We start from the raw sequence: 19,468 nt of genomic DNA on the forward strand, positions 1-19,468 counted from the left end.
TGTGTCAGACATATTGCTGGGCATTACCTTCTCTACTGATGATTGGTGTGCCACAATGTTTCTCCAACTTCTGTAAATAATGTTTGATAATCAAATAGTTAAAAAAAAATAATGAACATTGTTTTAGGGATGATCTTTGAAACCCATAACTACATAAAAGCATTACATTTTTCCAGAGTTCAAATTTGCATGAATAAATAGTGATATTATGCAAGAATAGAGTGTGATGTGTCACCAAAGACAGTACAGTATGAAGATAAGCTAAAACTGCTTCTCCAAAAGAAATCCCCGATCACACTTGTTTGCGAGCTCATGGCGACGTTAGTTTGCAATGCTCATGCGTAGATACACGTCATCTGGTCTCACTGGCGTCTCGAGCGGAACTGCGCATATGCAGGCCGTCAAATCAAAGGCACTACGTTATAAAGTTGTTTTTCACGAAAATGTAAACGTGTCAGTTTGTCACTTTCGCTAGTTTGGAGTAATAACATGTTCAACTACTTAAGACATTGGCTCTGATCTAGGTTGTGCCTTTAGATTTCGAAAAAGTAACAAAGGAATAATTTTTCAATTTTCTCATTGTCTTCTCAAACCCCGGCCAGTCTGTTTGGTCTGTTTCGTTAGCGTTCTGTTTCGCTTAGAAAGTCTGCGGTGTCACCATGTCCAGGTATGGTGTATTCATGACAACTGGGAACTCGAATAGAAACGAGATCAAATCATGACGTCAGTGATCTTTAGGTCGGAAAGTCGGAGCAAAAAAAAGGTCCGAGTTCCCGACTTGGAATACTGAGTTGGAGCAAAAACATTTTTTCGAGTTCCCAGTTGTCTTGATCGCACTAAAGTCGGAGATTTCCGAGTTCCCAGTTGTCTTGATCGCACTAAAGTCGGAGATTTCCGAGTTCCCAGTTGTCTTGATCGCACTAAAGTCGGAGATTTCCGAGTTCCTAGTTGTCTTGATCGCACTAAAGTCGGAGATTTCCGAGTTCCTAGTTGTTTTGAACGCGGAAGTAGACTTTGAACTACAACTCCCATCATTAGACCCTGTCTGTCGTGCCACATCATTTGATGTCACTGCCGCACCTGCGCAGCCATCTTGTACTTCTAGCGAGGAGCGGACACAGAAAGAAATCAAAAGGATCAAATAAACCTGGCAAATCAGAAGAAAATAGGAATGTCTTTAAACGTTATATAGCCTCATAACGATTAGACACCCAAGAAGGACAAGGTTAAAAAAAAGACTGTGAAATAGACATTCAAGTGCTTCGGATATTCAGACCTACAAGTCATATTTTGCTTGTGAGTGAGAGGAGGAAGGAACAGTCAAATCGCCGAAAGGAAAACACATCCCGAACATCAGTCAAATCATGAATCCAGAATAGTGAGTAGACCCGCCGCCCCGACAACCACTAATATATTTTACTGTAATGGTACATGAATTATCAAACAAGCTATTGTTTGGTGCGGTCAGCTCCATAACACGAGTTTCGAGCGGTATGTAGCTATTCAGCTAGCTAGCGTCAGCTGATCTCTTTCCCGTGCCAACCAACACTAACATAATGTTTTACATAGCTAGCTAGCTAGGCATCAAGTCATTGATATAACGTTACGCATTGTCAATAAATACAGCTAGCATTCTTGTCCCTCAAACATCTGTCACTTGTGTGTGTGTGGCCCTGAAATGCTCGGTGCTTAAACGTCACCCCGGTGCAGTAGTTACAGTAGCAGGTGAGATCTGAGATCGCTTTGTTTAGAAACTCACAGTTCTGCGAAGGTTCTTTGTCTTTTAACTAGCTAATAATAACTATGTTAATGTTCGGGCCAAAACTTAGGTGCTACTGAGCCAGAGTATATGGGCTTGAGGAGACGAGATCTGCTCTGACGCACAGGATCCTTTAATTCAAAGTCCCATTGACCAGCTGTGCAAACCTTATGTCAACTCCTTTGGGTACTCACCAGAATATGCAATTTCGCCGAACAACTATCGTCATTACTGCCGTTACCAACGTTATGTACTTTAAACTAAAGGTCGAAATACAAGTAATATTCTTTCGCGATACTGTAGTGCTGCTGGATCAGTCGACCTGTGCGCGGCAGTAATGAGTGAATTTTTTTTTTAAATCGGAGGTGCTGAAGGGAGAAGGAGCCTCGTAAGGAGACCAGAGTGTGGGTGTGTCAAAGACGCTCTGCCATAGATTAGACCAGGGATCGGGCAATTTTGATGGGTGTGGGGGCCCCAAAAAAACGGAATCATCATGAGGGGCCAGTGGCTCATGGGTCCTTCATACCCACATTGATACATTGATACCCCCCCACCTTGCAGGCAAAACATTTTAGCAGCCCCCCTCTTGACAGAGAAGAGAACATTTACCTTTTAAAGTTCATTTCCTGCAATTCTACACATTTTTCCATAGGGTGGAGGCAGATGTTTGCAGTTTTTAATATAACTGATGATCAATTGGTTTAGATAGTTGGCCGCTAGACTAATTTACCAATCTATAAAATGTTAGCTGACACGGGCTAATTGAGTGACTGCTGATTCGTTTTCCATACACCCACTCCTTTCGAAACACCCACTCGCCCATACTCCGGTCGCCATTGGACTGCAGCTAGTCATACTTGGCCGAAGGTGGATTTGGGAGTACATACCGTGTGTAACGGCAGTAATGGCAGTCATGATGATAGTTGCTCAGCATAATATTAAACATTTAGTTCTGTGTACAGCCAGAGGCACAGCTAAATGCCCTATGTAGAAGTAGTTGCTTGAACACAAATTAATATTGGTATCACCATGATGTGATCATTTCTTGCCTCTGCAGTCTTTCTCCACACTTTCTCTATATTGTGCTTAAGCCTATCCTAAGCTATCCTAAGTAGTGTTGCAAGGTATACTAGTACCACCGCAATATCACGGTACCAACACATAATTCAACTTATGATACCAACATTTTAGAATACCGTTTCAAATGATACTACCACATTTTCAGCCCTACCGATCGAAAGAACCTGCTGGCGCCTGTTGTAAGATGTTTATAAAGTCCTTTTTGTTGATAAATTCAGTTGAATTTAAGAAAAAGCCATTAGTCTCCTTGTATGCGCAGGTCCAATAATATCCATTTCACTTTCATGCACATATCACGTGTGGCAGCTGTAATCATCGAGCTACATCCTCTGCCAGCCCTCACTCACCTGCTTCTCTCCATCCTCTCTTCATGCGCATCTATTTTTCCATCAGTTTTTAAAATATAATTTAGCTGTGATGGCGAGCGGGGATGCAGACCCCGATGAGTCTTCTGTTAGAGTTGTACATTTGTTACATTGGAGCAGCAGCGTAGCCTAGTGTTTAGAGCGTTGGACTAGTAACCGGAAGGTTGCGAGTTCAATCCCCCGAGCTGACAAGGTACAAATCTGTCGTTCTGCCCCTGAACAGGCAGTTAACCCACTGTTCCCAGGCCGTCATTGAAAATAAGAATATGTTCTTAACTAACTTGCCTGGTTAAATAAAAAATAAAATAAAAAAAATAAATAAAAAAGAGTGTGCAATGTTGATACATTGTATAATTTCATCGCCTGTTATAACCAAGAGCATCCACCAGCCTGTGTAGACTTTGCAAGTTCACTGTCATGCCGCCTCTGAGTGTCAGAGAGGGAAACTGGAAACATTCGCGACAGGCACGCTTGCACCTTTACAGCAAAGAAAACGGCTTGTCTCCAGCCTAAACGGTTCAATGTGACCCATATTACCAGAGGTCTTGTCTCCAGCCTAAACGGTTCAAATATGACCCATATTACCAGAGGTCTTGTCTCCAGCCTAAACAAATATGACCCATATTACCAGAGGTCTTGTCTCCAGCCTAAACAGTTCAATATGACCCATATTACCAGAGGTCTTGTCTCCAGCTTAAACAAATATGACCCATATTACCAGAGGTCTTGTCTCCAGCCTAAACAGTTCAATATGACCCATATTACCAGAGGTCTTGTCTCCAGCCTAAACAGTTCAATATGACCCATATTACCAGAGGTCTTGTCTCCAGCCTAAACAAATTCAATTACCAGAGGTCTTGTCTCCAGCCCAGTTCAATATGACCCAGAGGTCTTGTCTCCAGCCTAAACAAATATGACCCATATTACCAGAGGTCTTGTCTCCAGCCTAAACAGTTCAATATGACCCATATTACCAGAGGTCTTGTCTCCAGCCTAAACAGTTCAATATGACCCATATTACCAGAGGTCTTGTCTCCAGCCTAAACAGTTCAATATGACCCATATTACCAGAGGTCTTGTCTCCAGCCTAAACAGTTCAATATGACCCATATTACCAGAGGTCTTGTCTCCAGCCTAAACAAATATGACCCATATTACCAGAGGTCTCGTCTCCAGCCTAAACGGTTCAATATGACCCATATTACCAGAGGTCTTGTCTCCAGCTTAAACGGTTCAAATATGACCCATATTACCTATTGGGATTAGCACACATTTTATATAATTTCACAAACAACGTTGTTCAGTCAGGTTACCTAGCTAGCTGACAGTAGGTCTGGGCACATTTGATTGGCCCAGGAAAAAAAGGACAAGGCTCTGCTCTCTTGAGATGTATTTCAAAAAGTAGGATTCATATAGGCCTAATAACTATTTCAAAAATCTATTTCTTACAAGGGCTCTTTAAATTCTGTTTGGTTCCTAACGTCTTAAAAGTTGGTAGCAGTGTGTGTGTATTTGTTGGTGAGAGAGACCGGGGAGGGTGTGCAGAACAGAGGGAAAGTGTGTGTGTCTGTTAACTGAAAGGTAAAGGTTTCATGTTGTGTTTTCCCCTTACTGCTACAATAACATGAAGATCATTATGCATGTATACCGAATGAAAATATAAACGAAACAATTTCAAAGATTTTACTTAGTTATAGTACATAGAAGGAAATCAGTCAATTGAAATAAATATATTAGACCCTAATCTATAGATTTCACATTACTGGGCAGTGGCCATGAGAGGGCGTAGGCCCACCCATTTGGGAGCCAGGCCCAGCCAATCAGAATGAGTTTTTCCCCACAAAAGGGCTTTATTACAGAAAAAAATACTTCTCAGCAACCCCCCTCCTCAGACGATCCCACAGGTGAAGAAGCCAGATGTGGAGGTCCTGGTCTGGCTTGATCACATGTGGCTGTGGTTGTGAGGCCAGTTGGATGTACTGCCTAATTCTCTAAAATGACGTTGGAGGCGGATTATGGTAGAGAAATGAGCATTCAATTCTCTGGCAACAGCTCTGTTGGACATGCCTGCAGTCAGCATGCCATTTGCATGCTTCTCACATCTGTGGTGTTGTGTGACACAACTGCACATTCTAGTTGCCTTTTATTACCTCCTGCACAAGGTGCACCTGTGTAATGATCATGCTGTTTAATCAGCTTCTTGATATGCCACACCGGTCAGGTAGATGGATAAACATGAAACACTTTACATGTTGCGATTATATTTTTGTTGAGGATATATTCCTTCCTCCCATTCCTCCAGCCAAATCACAGATATGTCTTTGTAAATATGAGCAAATCAGCCATTCTATGCCGTATATTATTATACACTGAACGGTGTGAAGTTAAATTCAATGTTTTGTGTTTTGTGAATTTCAGTGACAGGTTTTTGCGTAGCACATGCGCAAAACGTTTAGAAAATGGAAACGACCGTCCGGGGGATGGGGCGAACAGGACACTAGGCCACTGATTATAAAAATGTTTCTTCCCGTGGTATTGCGATACTACTCTCATATCCTTAGTAAAATGTTGGTACCATGACAACACTAATCCTAAATAGAATAAATTGATGCAACTTGACATCAGTAGTAGGGCTTATTAATAGAGTCAAGTAGCAACAGTAATATAATGTCTAATCTTGGTCTAATGCTGGATGCTTTCATTTCAGTGACTACCTGTTCAAGCTCCTCCTTATTGGTGACTCCGGTGTGGGAAAGTCCTGTCTTCTGCTCCGCTTTGCTGTAAGTCTACTCACTGTATATACTATTACTGTACACAGCTATTTAGTAAGTGGCGTTCGTTCTGGTGCCTTCTGTCAAAAATGCAGTTTCCTGGATCTGTCTAACTGTTCTCTCTTCCCCGCCTCCAGGATGACACCTACACGGAGAGCTACATCAGCACCATCGGTGTAGACTTCAAGATCCGCACCATCGAGCTGGACGGCAAGACCATCAAACTACAAATTGTGAGTCTGACACAATGACCACCTCTACCAACACCACTATCACGGTCGACCGATTTATGATGTTTCAACGCTGATACCTATTATTGGAGGACCAAAAAAGCAGATACCGATTAATCTGACTATTTGTAAAATTCATTTATTTGTAATAATGACAATTACAACAATACTGAATGAACACTTATTTTAACTTAATATAATACATCAATAAAATCAATTTAGCCTCAAAAAATTATGAAACATGTTCAATTTGGTTTAAATAATGCAAAAACAAAGTGTTGGAGAAGTAAAAGTGCAATATGTGCCATGTAAAAAAGCTAACGTTTGAGTTCCTTGCTCCGAACATGAGAACATATGAAAGTTGGTGGTTCCTTTTAACACGAGACTTCAATATTCCAAGGTAAGAGGTTTTAGGTTGTAGTTAATATAGTATTTATAGGACTATTTCTCTCTATACCATTTGTATTTCATATACCTTTTGACTATTGGATGTTCTTATAGGCACTATAGTATTGCCAGTGTAACAGTATAGCTTCCGTCCCTCGCCTCGAACCAGGAACACATCGACAACAGCCACACTTGAAGCATCGTTACCCATCGCTCCACAAAAGCCGCGGCCCTTGCAGAGCAAGGGGAATAACTACTCCTCAGAGCGAGTGACGTTTGAAACGCTATTAGCGCGCACCCAGCTAACTAGCTAGCCATTTCACATCGGTTACACCAGCCTTTAGGTTGATAGGCCTGAAGTCATAAACAGCGCTGTGCATGCGAAGAGCTGCTGGAAAAACGCACGAAAGTGCTGTTTGAAGTAATGCTTACGAGCCTGCTGCTGCCTACCACCGCTCAGACTGCTCTATCAAATCATAGACTTAATTATAACATAACACACACAAATACGAGCCTTTGGTCATTAATATGGTCGAATCCGGAAACTACCATTTCGAAAACAAAACGTTTATTATTTCAGTGAAATACGGAACCGTTCGGTATATTATCTAACGGGTGGCATCCCTAAGTCTAAATATTCTTGTTACATTGCACAACCTTCAATGTATGTCATAATTACGTAAAATTTTGGCAAATTATTTCGCAATGAGCCAGGCTTGCCCAAACTGTTGCATATACACTGACTCTGCGTGCAATGAACGCAAGAGAAGTGACACAATTTCACCTGGTTAATATTGCCTGCTAACCTGGATTTCTTTTAGCTAAATATGCAGGTTTAAAAATATATACTGTGTATTGATTTTAAGAAAGGCATCGTGTTTATGGTTAGGTACAGTCGTCCAACGATTGTGCTTTTTTCGCAAACGCGCTTTTGTTAAATCATCCCCCAGCGTTGCATCGATTATATGCAACGCAGGACACGCTATATAAACTAGTAATATCATCAACCATTATGATTGATTGATTTTTTTATAAGATAAGTTTAATGCTAGCTAGCAACTTACCTTGGCTTCTACTGCATTCGTGTAACAGGCAGGCTCCTCGTGGAGTGCAATGAGAGGCAGGTGGTTAGAGTGTTGGACTAGTTAACTGTAAGGTTGCAAGATTAGATCCCCCGAGCTGACAAGGTGAAAATCTGTCGTTCTGCCCCTGAACAAGGCAGTTAACCCACCGTTCCTAGGCTGTCATTGAAAATAAGAATGTGTTCTTAACTGACTTGCCTAGTTAAATAACGGCACCCAAAAATACAGATTTCCGATTGTTATGAAAACTTGAAATCGGCCCTAATTAATCGGCCATTCCGATTAATCGGTCGACTCTACTACCAACATCACCGCACCTCCACTACCAACAGTGTGACTACCACCACTGACCCCAATTATTCGTCTGGTTCAATATTTTTTGTTGTGTCGAGCAGCAGCAAATGTATATATTTTGTTATGGCACACGAGACACCTGTCTTATTTGCACCCATCTCAGTGAACTAATCCACTGCGGAGGCACAGTTCAAGAAGGGGAGTGTGGCTGCGCTATGCACATCTCTCCAGAATGCACACTCTCCCGCAAAATTGTGCACATTCATTGTTTCTTAACTTCATTGTGTGAATCGTTTGCGTTTTAATTGCTAGTATCTATCAATTCCCCATTACGTACAGTATCACCAGTAGTACATTTACTGTTAATTCTTTTCATTTCTAATCTACAATGTTTGTTTGGTTACGGTAATGTCTGTTAATGCGTTCGATATATTATTATTCTAGTCTTTTACCATTCCCATTGAGGAGTGGACATGTTATTTACAGTGCGCACAACCTTTGCTACATTTGTGAGAAACTTGTTTTTTTGATTATTTCATTCCATTTACGAATTTTGTCAATGTAGTCATTGTCTGTTGTTTGGAGCGCTCCTGTCCACGTTGAGTAAGGACGCGCTCCTGATTACGCATAGGAGCTGGCCAATAGGCTACCGTGCATGCTCGCAAATGTAGGCATATAAATGTGCCCGTTTGTGGATCTGATAGTATTTCTGATTGGCTTAATGCACCACCGCTAATGATCTCGAAGTAATGTTTTCTTCACCTCTAACAGCAAGCAAAACACAGTCGGTTTTTAACATCCATTGAGAATTACAATAGTTCCTCATTAAATAGGCCTACGTGATTACTACTTATTTAAGCGCAAATAAGGGAAAGGGGGATACCTAGTCAGTTGTTCAACTGAAATGTGTCTTCCTCATTTAACCCCTCTGAATCAGAGGTGCGAAGTAGCCTACAGCTGTGTGTCTGTCCCGAGCTCACTGGCACAGTAAAGGCCCAGAATATTTTAGACAATGTTGCAAGGAGCTTCCGTTCTGACCCAAGTTTATAGTTTATACAATGTTTTAAGTTCATTGGCTAAAAATGGCCTGTCTGCAATGTGATTTATATCATATTTATTTTAATCAGGATATTTTCTACCTGCAATGGGTTTATTTGTCTGCTTCATAGGATAGTGTTACATATTTGGCAATAGAAGTAACTTATGTTTATCATTTTCATTTAGGTTTGGATAGAATTTTGATTTACCACATGACAATGATTTTGAGATATGAAGACATTATAAATGAAACTATATGCATATGAAAACCATGACTGGCATGCAGATTGGTAGAAATGGTAAGATAAATGGACGTTCCACATGAGACAGTTTGCAGACTCTTTGTGTCGCAATTTCCGGAGAGTAACGACAGAATCTGGGAAAGCCAGTAGGAGCGGGAAGAGGATGGTCGGGACAGGTTAGGTTTTTTTTCCTTCTGGTTATCTATATCTCTGGCTCCCTCTTGAGTAATTTGTCTTATTTCATCAAACAGTGAGCTTAAAGCATCAGACAAGTTCAATGCATATATCGTTGATTTTATTAAAACACCACCACCACTGCCCACTCCCGCCACCACTGCCCACTCCCGCCACCACTGCCCACTCCCGCCACCACTGCCCACTCCCGCCACCACTGCCCACTCCCACCACCACTGCCCACTCCCAACACTCCCAACACCACCAACACTCCCAACACCACCACCACTCCCAACACCACCACCACTCCCAACACCACCACCACTCCCAACACCACCACCACTCCCAACACCACCACCACTCCCAACACCACCACCACTCCCAACACCACCACCACTCCCAACACCACCACCACTCCCAACACCACCACCACTCCCAACACCACCACCACTCCCAACACCGCCACTCCCAACACCACCACCACTCCCAACACCACCGCCCACTCCCAACACCACCGCCCACTCCCAACACCACCGCCCACTCCCAACACCACCGCCCACTCCCAACACCACCGCCCACTCCCAACACCACCGCCCACTCCCAACACCACCGCCCACTCCCAACACCACCGCCCACTCCCAACACCACCGCCCACTCCCAACACCACCGCCCACTCCCAACACCACCGCCCACTCCCAACACCACCGCCCACTCCCAACACCACCGCCCACCCCCCAACACCACCGCCCACTCCCAACACCACTGCCCACTCCCAACACCACTGCCCACTCCCAACACCACTGCCCACTCCCAACACCACTGCCCACTCCCAACACCACTGCCCACTCCCAACACCACCAACACCACTGCCCACTCCCAACACCACTGCCCACTCCCAACACCACTGCCCACTCCCAACACCACTGCCCACTCCCAACACCACTGCCCACTCCCAACACCACTGCCCCCACACCACTCCCACTCCCAACACCACTGCCCACTCCCAACACCACTGCCCACTCCCAACACCACTGCCCACTCCCAACACCACTGCCCACTCCCAACACCACTGCCCACTCCCAACACCACTGCCCACTCCCAACACCACTGCCCACTCCCAACACCACTGCCCACTCCCAACACCACTGCCCAACACCACTGCCCAACACCACTGCCCACTCCCAACACCACTGCCCACTCCCAACACCACCAACACTGCCCAACACCACTGCCCACTCCCAACACCGCCACCACCACTGCCCACTCCTACCACCACTGCCCACTCCTACCACCACTGCCCACTCCCAACACCACTGCCCACTCCCAACACCACTGCCCACTCCCAACACCACTGCCCACTCCCAACACCACTGCCCACTCCCAACACCACTGCCCACTCCACACCCAACACCACTGCCCACTCCCAACACCACTGCCCACTCCCAACACCACTGCCCACTCCCACCACTGCCCACTCCCACCACCACTGCCCACTCCCACCACCACTGCCCACTCCCACCACCACTGCCCACTCCCACCACCACTGCCCACTCCCACCACCACTGCCCACTCCCACCACCACTGCCCACTCCCACCACCACTGCCCACTCCCACCACCACCACTGCCACCACCACTGCCCACTCCCAACACCACCACTGCCCACTCCCAACACCACCACTGCCCACTCCCAACACCACCACTGCCCACTCCCAACACCACCACTGCCCACTCCCAACACCACCACTGCCCACTCCCACCACCACCACTGCCCACTCCCACTCCCACCACCGCCCACTCCCAACACCACCACTGCCACCACCACCACCACTGCCCACTCCCACCACCACTACCACCACCACTGCCCACTCCCACCACCACCACCACTGCCCACTCCCACCACCACCACCACTCCCCACCACTGCCCACACCACCACCACCCCACCACCACCACCACCACCACCACTGCCCACTCCCACCACCACTGCCCACTCCCAACACCACCACCACCACTCCCAACACCGCCCACTCCCAACACCGCCCACTCCCAACACCGCCCACTCCCAACACCACCACTCCCAACACCACCACTCCCAACACCACCACTGCCCACTCCCACCACCACCACTCCCACCACCACCACCACTGCCCACTCCCACCACCACCACCACTGCCCACTCCCACCACCACCACCACCACCACTGCCCACTCCCAACACCACCACCACCACTGCCCACTCCCACCACCACTCCCAACACCACCACCACCACTGCCCACTCCCACCACCACCACCACTGCCCACTCCCACCACCACCACTCCCAACACCACCACCACTCCCACCACCACCACCACTCCCACCACCACGCCCACTCCCACCACCACTGCCCACTCCCACCACCACTGCCCACTCCCACCAACACTGCCCACTCCCAACAACACTGCCCACTCCTACCACCACCACCACCACTCCCACCACCACCACCACTCCCACCACCACTGCCCACTCCCCACGCCTTTATTCCAACACAATTTCCTGATGTTCTAAAGGCTTGACTAGATTTGATAAATGGTTCAGTAACCTAGTTATGTTGCTTAGCTTTACCTCCTGTGTTTGCTCTGGAGTTTAACGACTCGCCCTAAGGCTAAACAACAGGGACCCCATTCTGTTCCCAACATGCCTCTTTAGATCCAAGGAGGGGAACTATAGATGTTGGTGTGATTTTCTATTGACCATACATACCTAGTGCTAATCCAGATGCTTTCAGGACAGGAATGGTGTGAACTTGGGTGACGACAGGCAAGTGTGTGTTTTTTTTAGTCATTTAAATGAACCTGGTCTGTTTTGTTTGTTGGCATTAAACAACTCTCTCTCTCCCCTCCATGTCACTTTTGTCGTTCTCCACTCCCTCCCTCTCTCAGTGGGACACTGCTGGTCAGGAGAGGTTCCGCACCATCACCTCCAGCTACTACAGGGGTGCCCACGGCATCATCGTGGTCTATGATGTCACAGATCAGGTGGGTCATTAGGTCGGAGGCGATCTGTGGTAAGACCTAGTCCTACTGGGTTTGAACTATTCTTAATCAAATGCTGTACTTCCCAAGCCCTTTTGACTCACTAAAATGTTGTCTTTTGCATGGACATATTAGCCCTCTACCTGTTTCTCACATGCCTGTAGGATAGGCAGCCATTCACTGTCACTAATCTCACACTCTGTCTTGTGTATCTCCGTTCTGCTCTGTAGGAGTCGTACAACAACGTGAAGCAGTGGCTGCAGGAGATCGATCGCTACGCCAGCGAGAACGTCAACAAGCTGCTGGTGGGGAACAAGTGTGACCTCACCACCAAGAAAGTAGTGGACTACACAACAGCCAAGGTACAGCTACCATACAACACCTACAATCCCAGATGAAATGCACTCCCAATGAGTAGTGTTTAGGAGATTTCAGGCTACACAAATCAATTATTGAATTTCTTTGTTTTGAGCGCTCAATATCTCTCTAAATCTATATCATCATTAATGTGGTAATTACCTGAGGGGATCGAATGCATAATATTAGATCTTTTAACTTTTTTGTTTTCATTGGTCAGATAAAAAAAAAAGATACTTTGAGTCAAAAGTATAGATATAATACTGTGATATGCAACTGTATATATAATTTCCCCCACCACTAGTGTATATTAAACTCACAGACAAAATTACGCACCATACTGCCAGTACTTTTTGACAATTTAACGCATACAATACCAACATTTTTGAACCGTTATACAGCTTTTTAATGAACAATACAACAGGCTGAGAGAGGCTGGACTGAGGGCTTGTTGGCCTGTTGTAAAGGCAGGTCCTCACCAGACAACACCGACAACAACGTTGCATATGGGCACAAACCCACCGTCGCTGGACCAGACAGGACTGGCAAAAGGTGCTCGTCACGGTTTTGTCTCACCAAGGGGTGATGGTCGGATTCACGTTTATCGTCGAAGGAATGAGCGTTACACCGAGGCCTGTACTCTGGAGAGGGATCGATTTGGAGGTGGAGGGTCCATCATGGTCTGGGACTGTGTGTCACAGCATCATCGGACTAAGCTTGTTGTCATTGCAGGCAATCTCAACGCTGTGCGTTACAGAGAAGAGATCCTCCTCCCTCATGTGGTACCCTTCCTGCAGGCTCATCCTGACATGACCCTCCAGCATGACAATGCCACCAGCCATACTGCTCATTCTGTGCGTGATTTCCCACAAGACAGGAATGTCAGTGTTCTGCCATGGCCAGTGAAGAGCCCGGATCTCAATCCCATTGAGCACGTCTGGGACCTGTTGGATCGGAGGGTGAGGGATAGGACCATTCCCCCCCAAAAATGTCCGGGGACTTGCAGGTGCCTTGTTGGAAGAGTGGGGTAACATCTCACAGCAAGAACTGGCACATCTAGTGCAGTCCATGAGGAGATGTACTGCAGTACTTAATGCAGCTGGTGGCCACACTGTTTTGATTTTTGACCCCCCTTTATTCAGGGACACATTATTCCATTTCTGTTAGTCACATGTCTGTGGAACTTGTTCAGTTTATGTCTCAGTTGTTGAATCTTGTTATGTTCATACACATGTTAGGTTTGCTGGAAATAAACGCAGTTGACTGTGCGAGGACGTTTCTTTTTTTGCAGAGGTTACATACACACACACACATAAAACACATACGTTTGACCCCTATCTATTCTGTCCCTATTTTTGCCGCCTGCAGGAATTTGCTGACTCCCTGGCCATCCCCTTCCTGGAAACGAGTGCCAAGAACGCCACCAATGTGGAGCAGGCCTTCATGACCATGGCTGCTGAGATCAAGAAGAGGATGGGCCCCGGGGCCACAGCTGGAGGGGACAAGCCCAACCTGAAGATAGACAGCACCCCTGTCAGGCAGTCTGGAGGGGGGTGCTGTTAAACTGGACTCTGTTCTGGATGCTCTCCTCTTCTTCACTCTCCCTGCTCTGGGCTTCACTTCCTCCACCTCTTAATCCCTCAGCCTCCCTCCCTTCTCCCGTTCTCTTACTCTTGCCGCGGGATGGATGGTTGGACTGACTTTAAGACCGTATCTCCCCACAGAAAAGTAAAGAGAAAAGTTAGGTGGGGGTTAGGTTGAGAACTTCTTTTTCTTTTTTTCCAAGCGATGAGTCAGGAACGTAAACAGATATGAGAAAAGATTGGTATTGACTTAGAGGAGAACTGGGTGATAGAAGATTAGGTTTTAGATTCCGGCGAGCGCTTATCTCTCTCCCTCCTGTGTACACACACACACACACACACACACACACACACACACACACACACACACACACACACACACACACACACACACACACACACACACACACACACACACACACACACACACACACAGAACAGGGGGCGGAGTGATTCTCCCACAGGAAGTCGTCACAGGTGAGGTTCTCTTTCCTTTAGGCTATGTCTGTCATTGCTATCCAATGGAAGTCTTATAGCAAATTCAGTTTAGAGTGCTACAGTAATCTGTCATTTATGTATTGGACCTGTTTTATCTCAGACTGCTGGGGTGCCTTGTAGTCATGGCGATGTGTCACCGTCTTAAGTCTGTTTATAGGTATCAAGTGAGTGACGTTTTCAATCTAGCCTACGGTCTACGTTCCACATGCAATAGTAACACTAATGCACTATTTATACCCATGTATCCATCCATCCATCCATTGTATGAACTGAATTGGCGTTGGGGCAGACTGCACCACTATCAGCGTCCTAACAACTGAGTCACCCATCATATTAATCGATGAGGATACGAGTATCTAGGATACGGGTATCTTAGAAATAGAATGAATAGACTGGACTCTGAAGGAAGGCATCAGCAGAGAGGGGAGAGACATACACTTTGTCTGTGTGGAGAAGAGGGTGCTGGGAAGGATCGCTCTGACTCCCTGTAGAGCCTGAGCTTTAGGTTGATTCGACACAGAACAGGAGAACTTTTGGTTGAACTTGGAATCACTCCTTCCCTTCATCCCTCTACATGCAGACGGGAGGATGTAGTGAGAGAGATTCTTGGTTTTTGGGGTGCTTTAATATACTGTATGGTGTTAGTTAGCTCATATCACTCCTCTTGTTAGGATTTCACATGTAAAAAAAGACCAAGCATAAATATTTGAGATCTGCTTAAGTCATGTTTGTATGTCTTTTAAGTTGCCAGGACTCTATATTACAGTATGCCCAAGGTGGTTCTTCAACATAAACAGACAGTGTACACACACACACACACACACACACACACACACACACACACACACACACACACACACACACACACACACACACACACACACACACACACACACACACACACACACACACACACAGAACGGGGCATGACATAGTACTAGATTAGTGGTGGGAGTATGTCGGGGCTTGGGCAAGCGATATTCAACTAATTAACAGGACATATGAAATTGACAATATTCTCTCTTCATATTCATAGATTGTTGTTCATATTATTTTATTGTTATTACAATGATTTTATTATTTGATATTTGTATTTTCTGTAGTTCTTTTCTAATCGAAAAAGCTTGTAAAAATTGCTTGAAATGTTGTTTGGTTGGGGAGTTGTCTCTGAAAGCTACTGTTCCCTCCTGTGCCTCACTGGACTCCGAGAGATATGGACCGCGTGCATAACCTCTGTAGCATGTCACACCACAGGTTCTTTACGCCTTGGCCATGGCCCACTTCTCAGACCGTGTTGCCATCCACCATTTGTCATCACGTGTCCCACAGTGCATTTCTTTTATGGTTGTCATGGTTTCATGTCAGTTAGTGTGGTCATTAGGAAGCGTAGCCATTATGAAGCATAGCCAACTCATTACCCTTCTCTCTAGATCAGTGCGTGAATGGTGTTCTTCAATCTTCATCATTGTCAACTGCTAGCTAGTTCCAGTAGCTTCTATACAGCTTAAGACATGGAGTGTGTTTGACTGATCAGAATGTGTGTTAATGGGCCTGGTTGTCCTGACTGAGTCCCCCTTCTACAGGAACCTGCCCTGCGTCGTTCCCTTCCCAGTCTGTCCTCATGGTTCTCATGGCTGTGTGTGATTTCTCAGGCATTCCTATGGAACTATGGAACCTAGCAGGAAAGTGGAGAAAACCCTCCAACCCCTGACCCTAACCAACCCCTGACCTTAACCAACCCCTGACCTTAACCAACCCCTGACCTTAACCAACCCCTGACCTTAACCAACCCCTGACCTTAACCTACCCCTGACCGTAACCTACCCCTGACCGTAACCTACCCCTGACCGTAACCTACCCCTGACCGTAACCTACCCCTGACCGTAACCTACCCCTGACCGTAACCTACCCCTGACCTTAACCAACCCCTGACCTTAACCAACCCCTGACCTTAACCAGCGCTAGTTTTGAATTAATGTAATGCACTACAGTACGGCTAATACTACTAATGTGGCCTCTAAGCTTTTTAAGTTCTTGACAACAAAGAATATAGGCCTTTGTCGGTTATTACAACCTCAGTTTTCGATCCATTTTTCTGTAGAAGTTTACAACGGGACTGGGAGGAAAATGGTTGAAATTGCAGTGACGTACTGTTAGCCAGGACTGGACCCACAGACCCGTTACAGCACTATAGTGAGCCTGTTGTGGAATGGACACCTCCATCTGGTCCTCTTGGTTAGCCCTTGGTGTTGCCAGTCTGACATGGTGCAGTAGGCAGTGTGTGACCGTTCTAACCTTCGACCTGTATGTCTTTATGACTATGAGAAGAGCAGACTGGAAGGGTCGTACTCTTAATGACAACTATGTAAGCGTGTTACACGGTCATGTTATATGGTCATTGAGCCTTGTTCAGTTTGGCGTTGGGCATTCCATTGGGTTTGGGCATTCCATTGGGTTTGAGCATTCCATTGGGTTTGGGCATTCCATTGGGTTTGAGCATTCCATTGGGTTTGAGCATTCCATTGGGTTTGAGCATTCCATTGGGTTTGAGCATTCCATTGGGTTTGAGCATTCCATTGGGTTTGAGCATGTTATGTCATCATGGTCACGTTACGGTCTTCGAATAAGTCCTAGATTCTGGTTCATTGGGTCGGAGTGAGTTTGACTGTGCTTGAACGTTCAGGGGTAGCAGGGACTGACTGGTTTTGGCATGCAGACCGGATATGAACTCCCATCAGCCTCTTTAAGCCAATCAATATATTACAACAATGTTCTCCGAATGGCTCCTACTACTCATCGATAAAACGGAAACTGGCTTGGACTTTCCCGGTCGGCCTTCGACAGGTAGTTGAAGTTGTGGCACAGCCTCTGCCTCCCACAGCCTCTGCCTCCCACAGCCTCGGCCTCCACAGCCTCTGCCTCCCACAGCCTCGGCCTCCCACAGCCTCGGCCTCCCACAGCCTCGGCCTCCCGGCTCAGAGCTCCATGTAGTAACGTGAAGTTGCAGCCTCAAACTGATGTCCAATGTTAGTACTGACGAGTTAGTGAGCGCTTCCTCTCGGCAGAACACGGCTACCAACCAGTCTATGACATTAATGTCTAGAAGAGCGACGCTGAGGGCTGAGGGCTGAGGGCTGAGAGCAGGTTTAACAGAAAGTATCTGTGTGTACATGTGATTCTTTAGGGTAGTCGATACAGCAGTCGTCTTAGCACTAACGTTAAGGTGTTGTCTTTTTGGTAGAGCCTTTTACAGATGTGGTTTGGCCAAGCCTGCGACGCGATGCAAGACTCGACCAGACTGGATTGTGTGCCAGCTCTCATTTCATGCTCATTCAGTTTGGTATGATGAATTTGAGGATCTGGTAGGCCTAAGTAATCGCTGGTAGGAAGGGAGGGAACGGTAGTGTGTGAGGTCAGGGTCGGGGACTGTGTGTGCGTGACATTCCTGCTCCCTGAGCACAGGCAGGCTTTTCTCTCAAATCTCACAAGTCCTTCTGCGAATGAAACTATTTTTTTGCAACTCTCCACACAGACACACAGACTCGCTAAATTGGACGTTTCACGCTATAACAGTCCTTTTTGATTTGTTCTGAATGTGCTTTTCCTACCAAGAATTCTTGATATTCTACTGATTTTAATATATTAATTGAAAATATACTGTGGTAATATTGTGTCCGGTCCATCGACGATATGAGGGAGGGGTTTAGGAAATGAGGGTGGGACAACACGTGGGGGTGGAGTTAGCGGCTGGCTTTGTTTGGGCTCGTACTCATGAATGTGATTATGATGGAACTGCTCAAGTCTTTTTATTTAATTTTTCTGTGTAATTTGCACTTCTTTGTGGCTCTCCCGTGGCTTAATAATGGAACACGTGTTCTTTAATAGCGAGCGTCATGCAGGTCCCCTCCTGATCCTTACTTTTTTTTCAGTTTCTCGCTTGTCCACTTTGGTGCTCTCTGTCTCACTGCTGAGTTTGATCATGATGTTTTTTTATGTACATATTATAAATATATATATATAATAAAATGAATACAAAAGCTCAATGTCAACATGGGTAAACTGTCCCTCATTCCCCTCCTCCCATGTAATGTGTATTATTATTATCAGTACACCAGTGTTGTCAGCTATATGAAGGTCTGTGTTTATACGTACAAGTCAACCGTGTGTGTGTCTGCAGGAGGGTGCTCGGCTGGAGGTGCCGCAAGAGGTCACTTTCTTCCCTGAATCACCACCGGAGGGCAGGAACAGATCCTGTATCTGCCTGGCAGCCTGCCTATCAGCTCCACTTTGTCCTTGATTTGACACACACACACACACACACACACACACACACACACATAAACAAATGTTGAGAGTGAAGAAGGCCCAGACAGATGCTCATCTAATCTAACTCTTTTACTCTGCATGAGAGGGAAGTAATGTGTTCCGTATGGAGCTGCTTCACATAGAATCATTTACAATGAGGAATGCTTGGGAGAAAGAGTATTCTGTGGGCAGGGAATTGACAGCTCTAATATAAAGTACTCTAATATAGTCTTAGGACTGCTGCTGCAGACTGCTCATTGCTGTAGGAAGACCCTCTCAGCAAAAAAAAACA

At 45.9% G+C, this 19,468-nt stretch overlaps 1 protein-coding gene across 1 annotated transcript; it reads left to right on the forward strand.

Moving 5' to 3' along the window:
• The first annotated feature begins 1,050 nt into the window (after window positions 1–1,050).
• On the forward strand, window positions 1,051–18,920 carry rab1ba (zRAB1B, member RAS oncogene family a). The gene is made up of 6 exons (XM_046329782.1): window positions 1,051–1,378; window positions 5,912–5,984; window positions 6,113–6,208; window positions 12,341–12,436; window positions 12,664–12,795; window positions 14,159–18,920. Exons 1-6 carry the CDS (start codon window positions 1,365–1,367, stop codon window positions 14,351–14,353), a joined length of 606 nt encoding a protein of 201 aa, XP_046185738.1. The 5' UTR covers window positions 1,051–1,364; the 3' UTR covers window positions 14,354–18,920.
• Window positions 18,921–19,468: the final 548 nt, after the last annotated feature.

Source organism: Oncorhynchus gorbuscha, linkage group LG25, assembly GCF_021184085.1.
Source record: "Oncorhynchus gorbuscha isolate QuinsamMale2020 ecotype Even-year linkage group LG25, OgorEven_v1.0, whole genome shotgun sequence".
NCBI classification, from domain to species: Eukaryota; Metazoa; Chordata; class Actinopteri; order Salmoniformes; family Salmonidae; genus Oncorhynchus; species Oncorhynchus gorbuscha.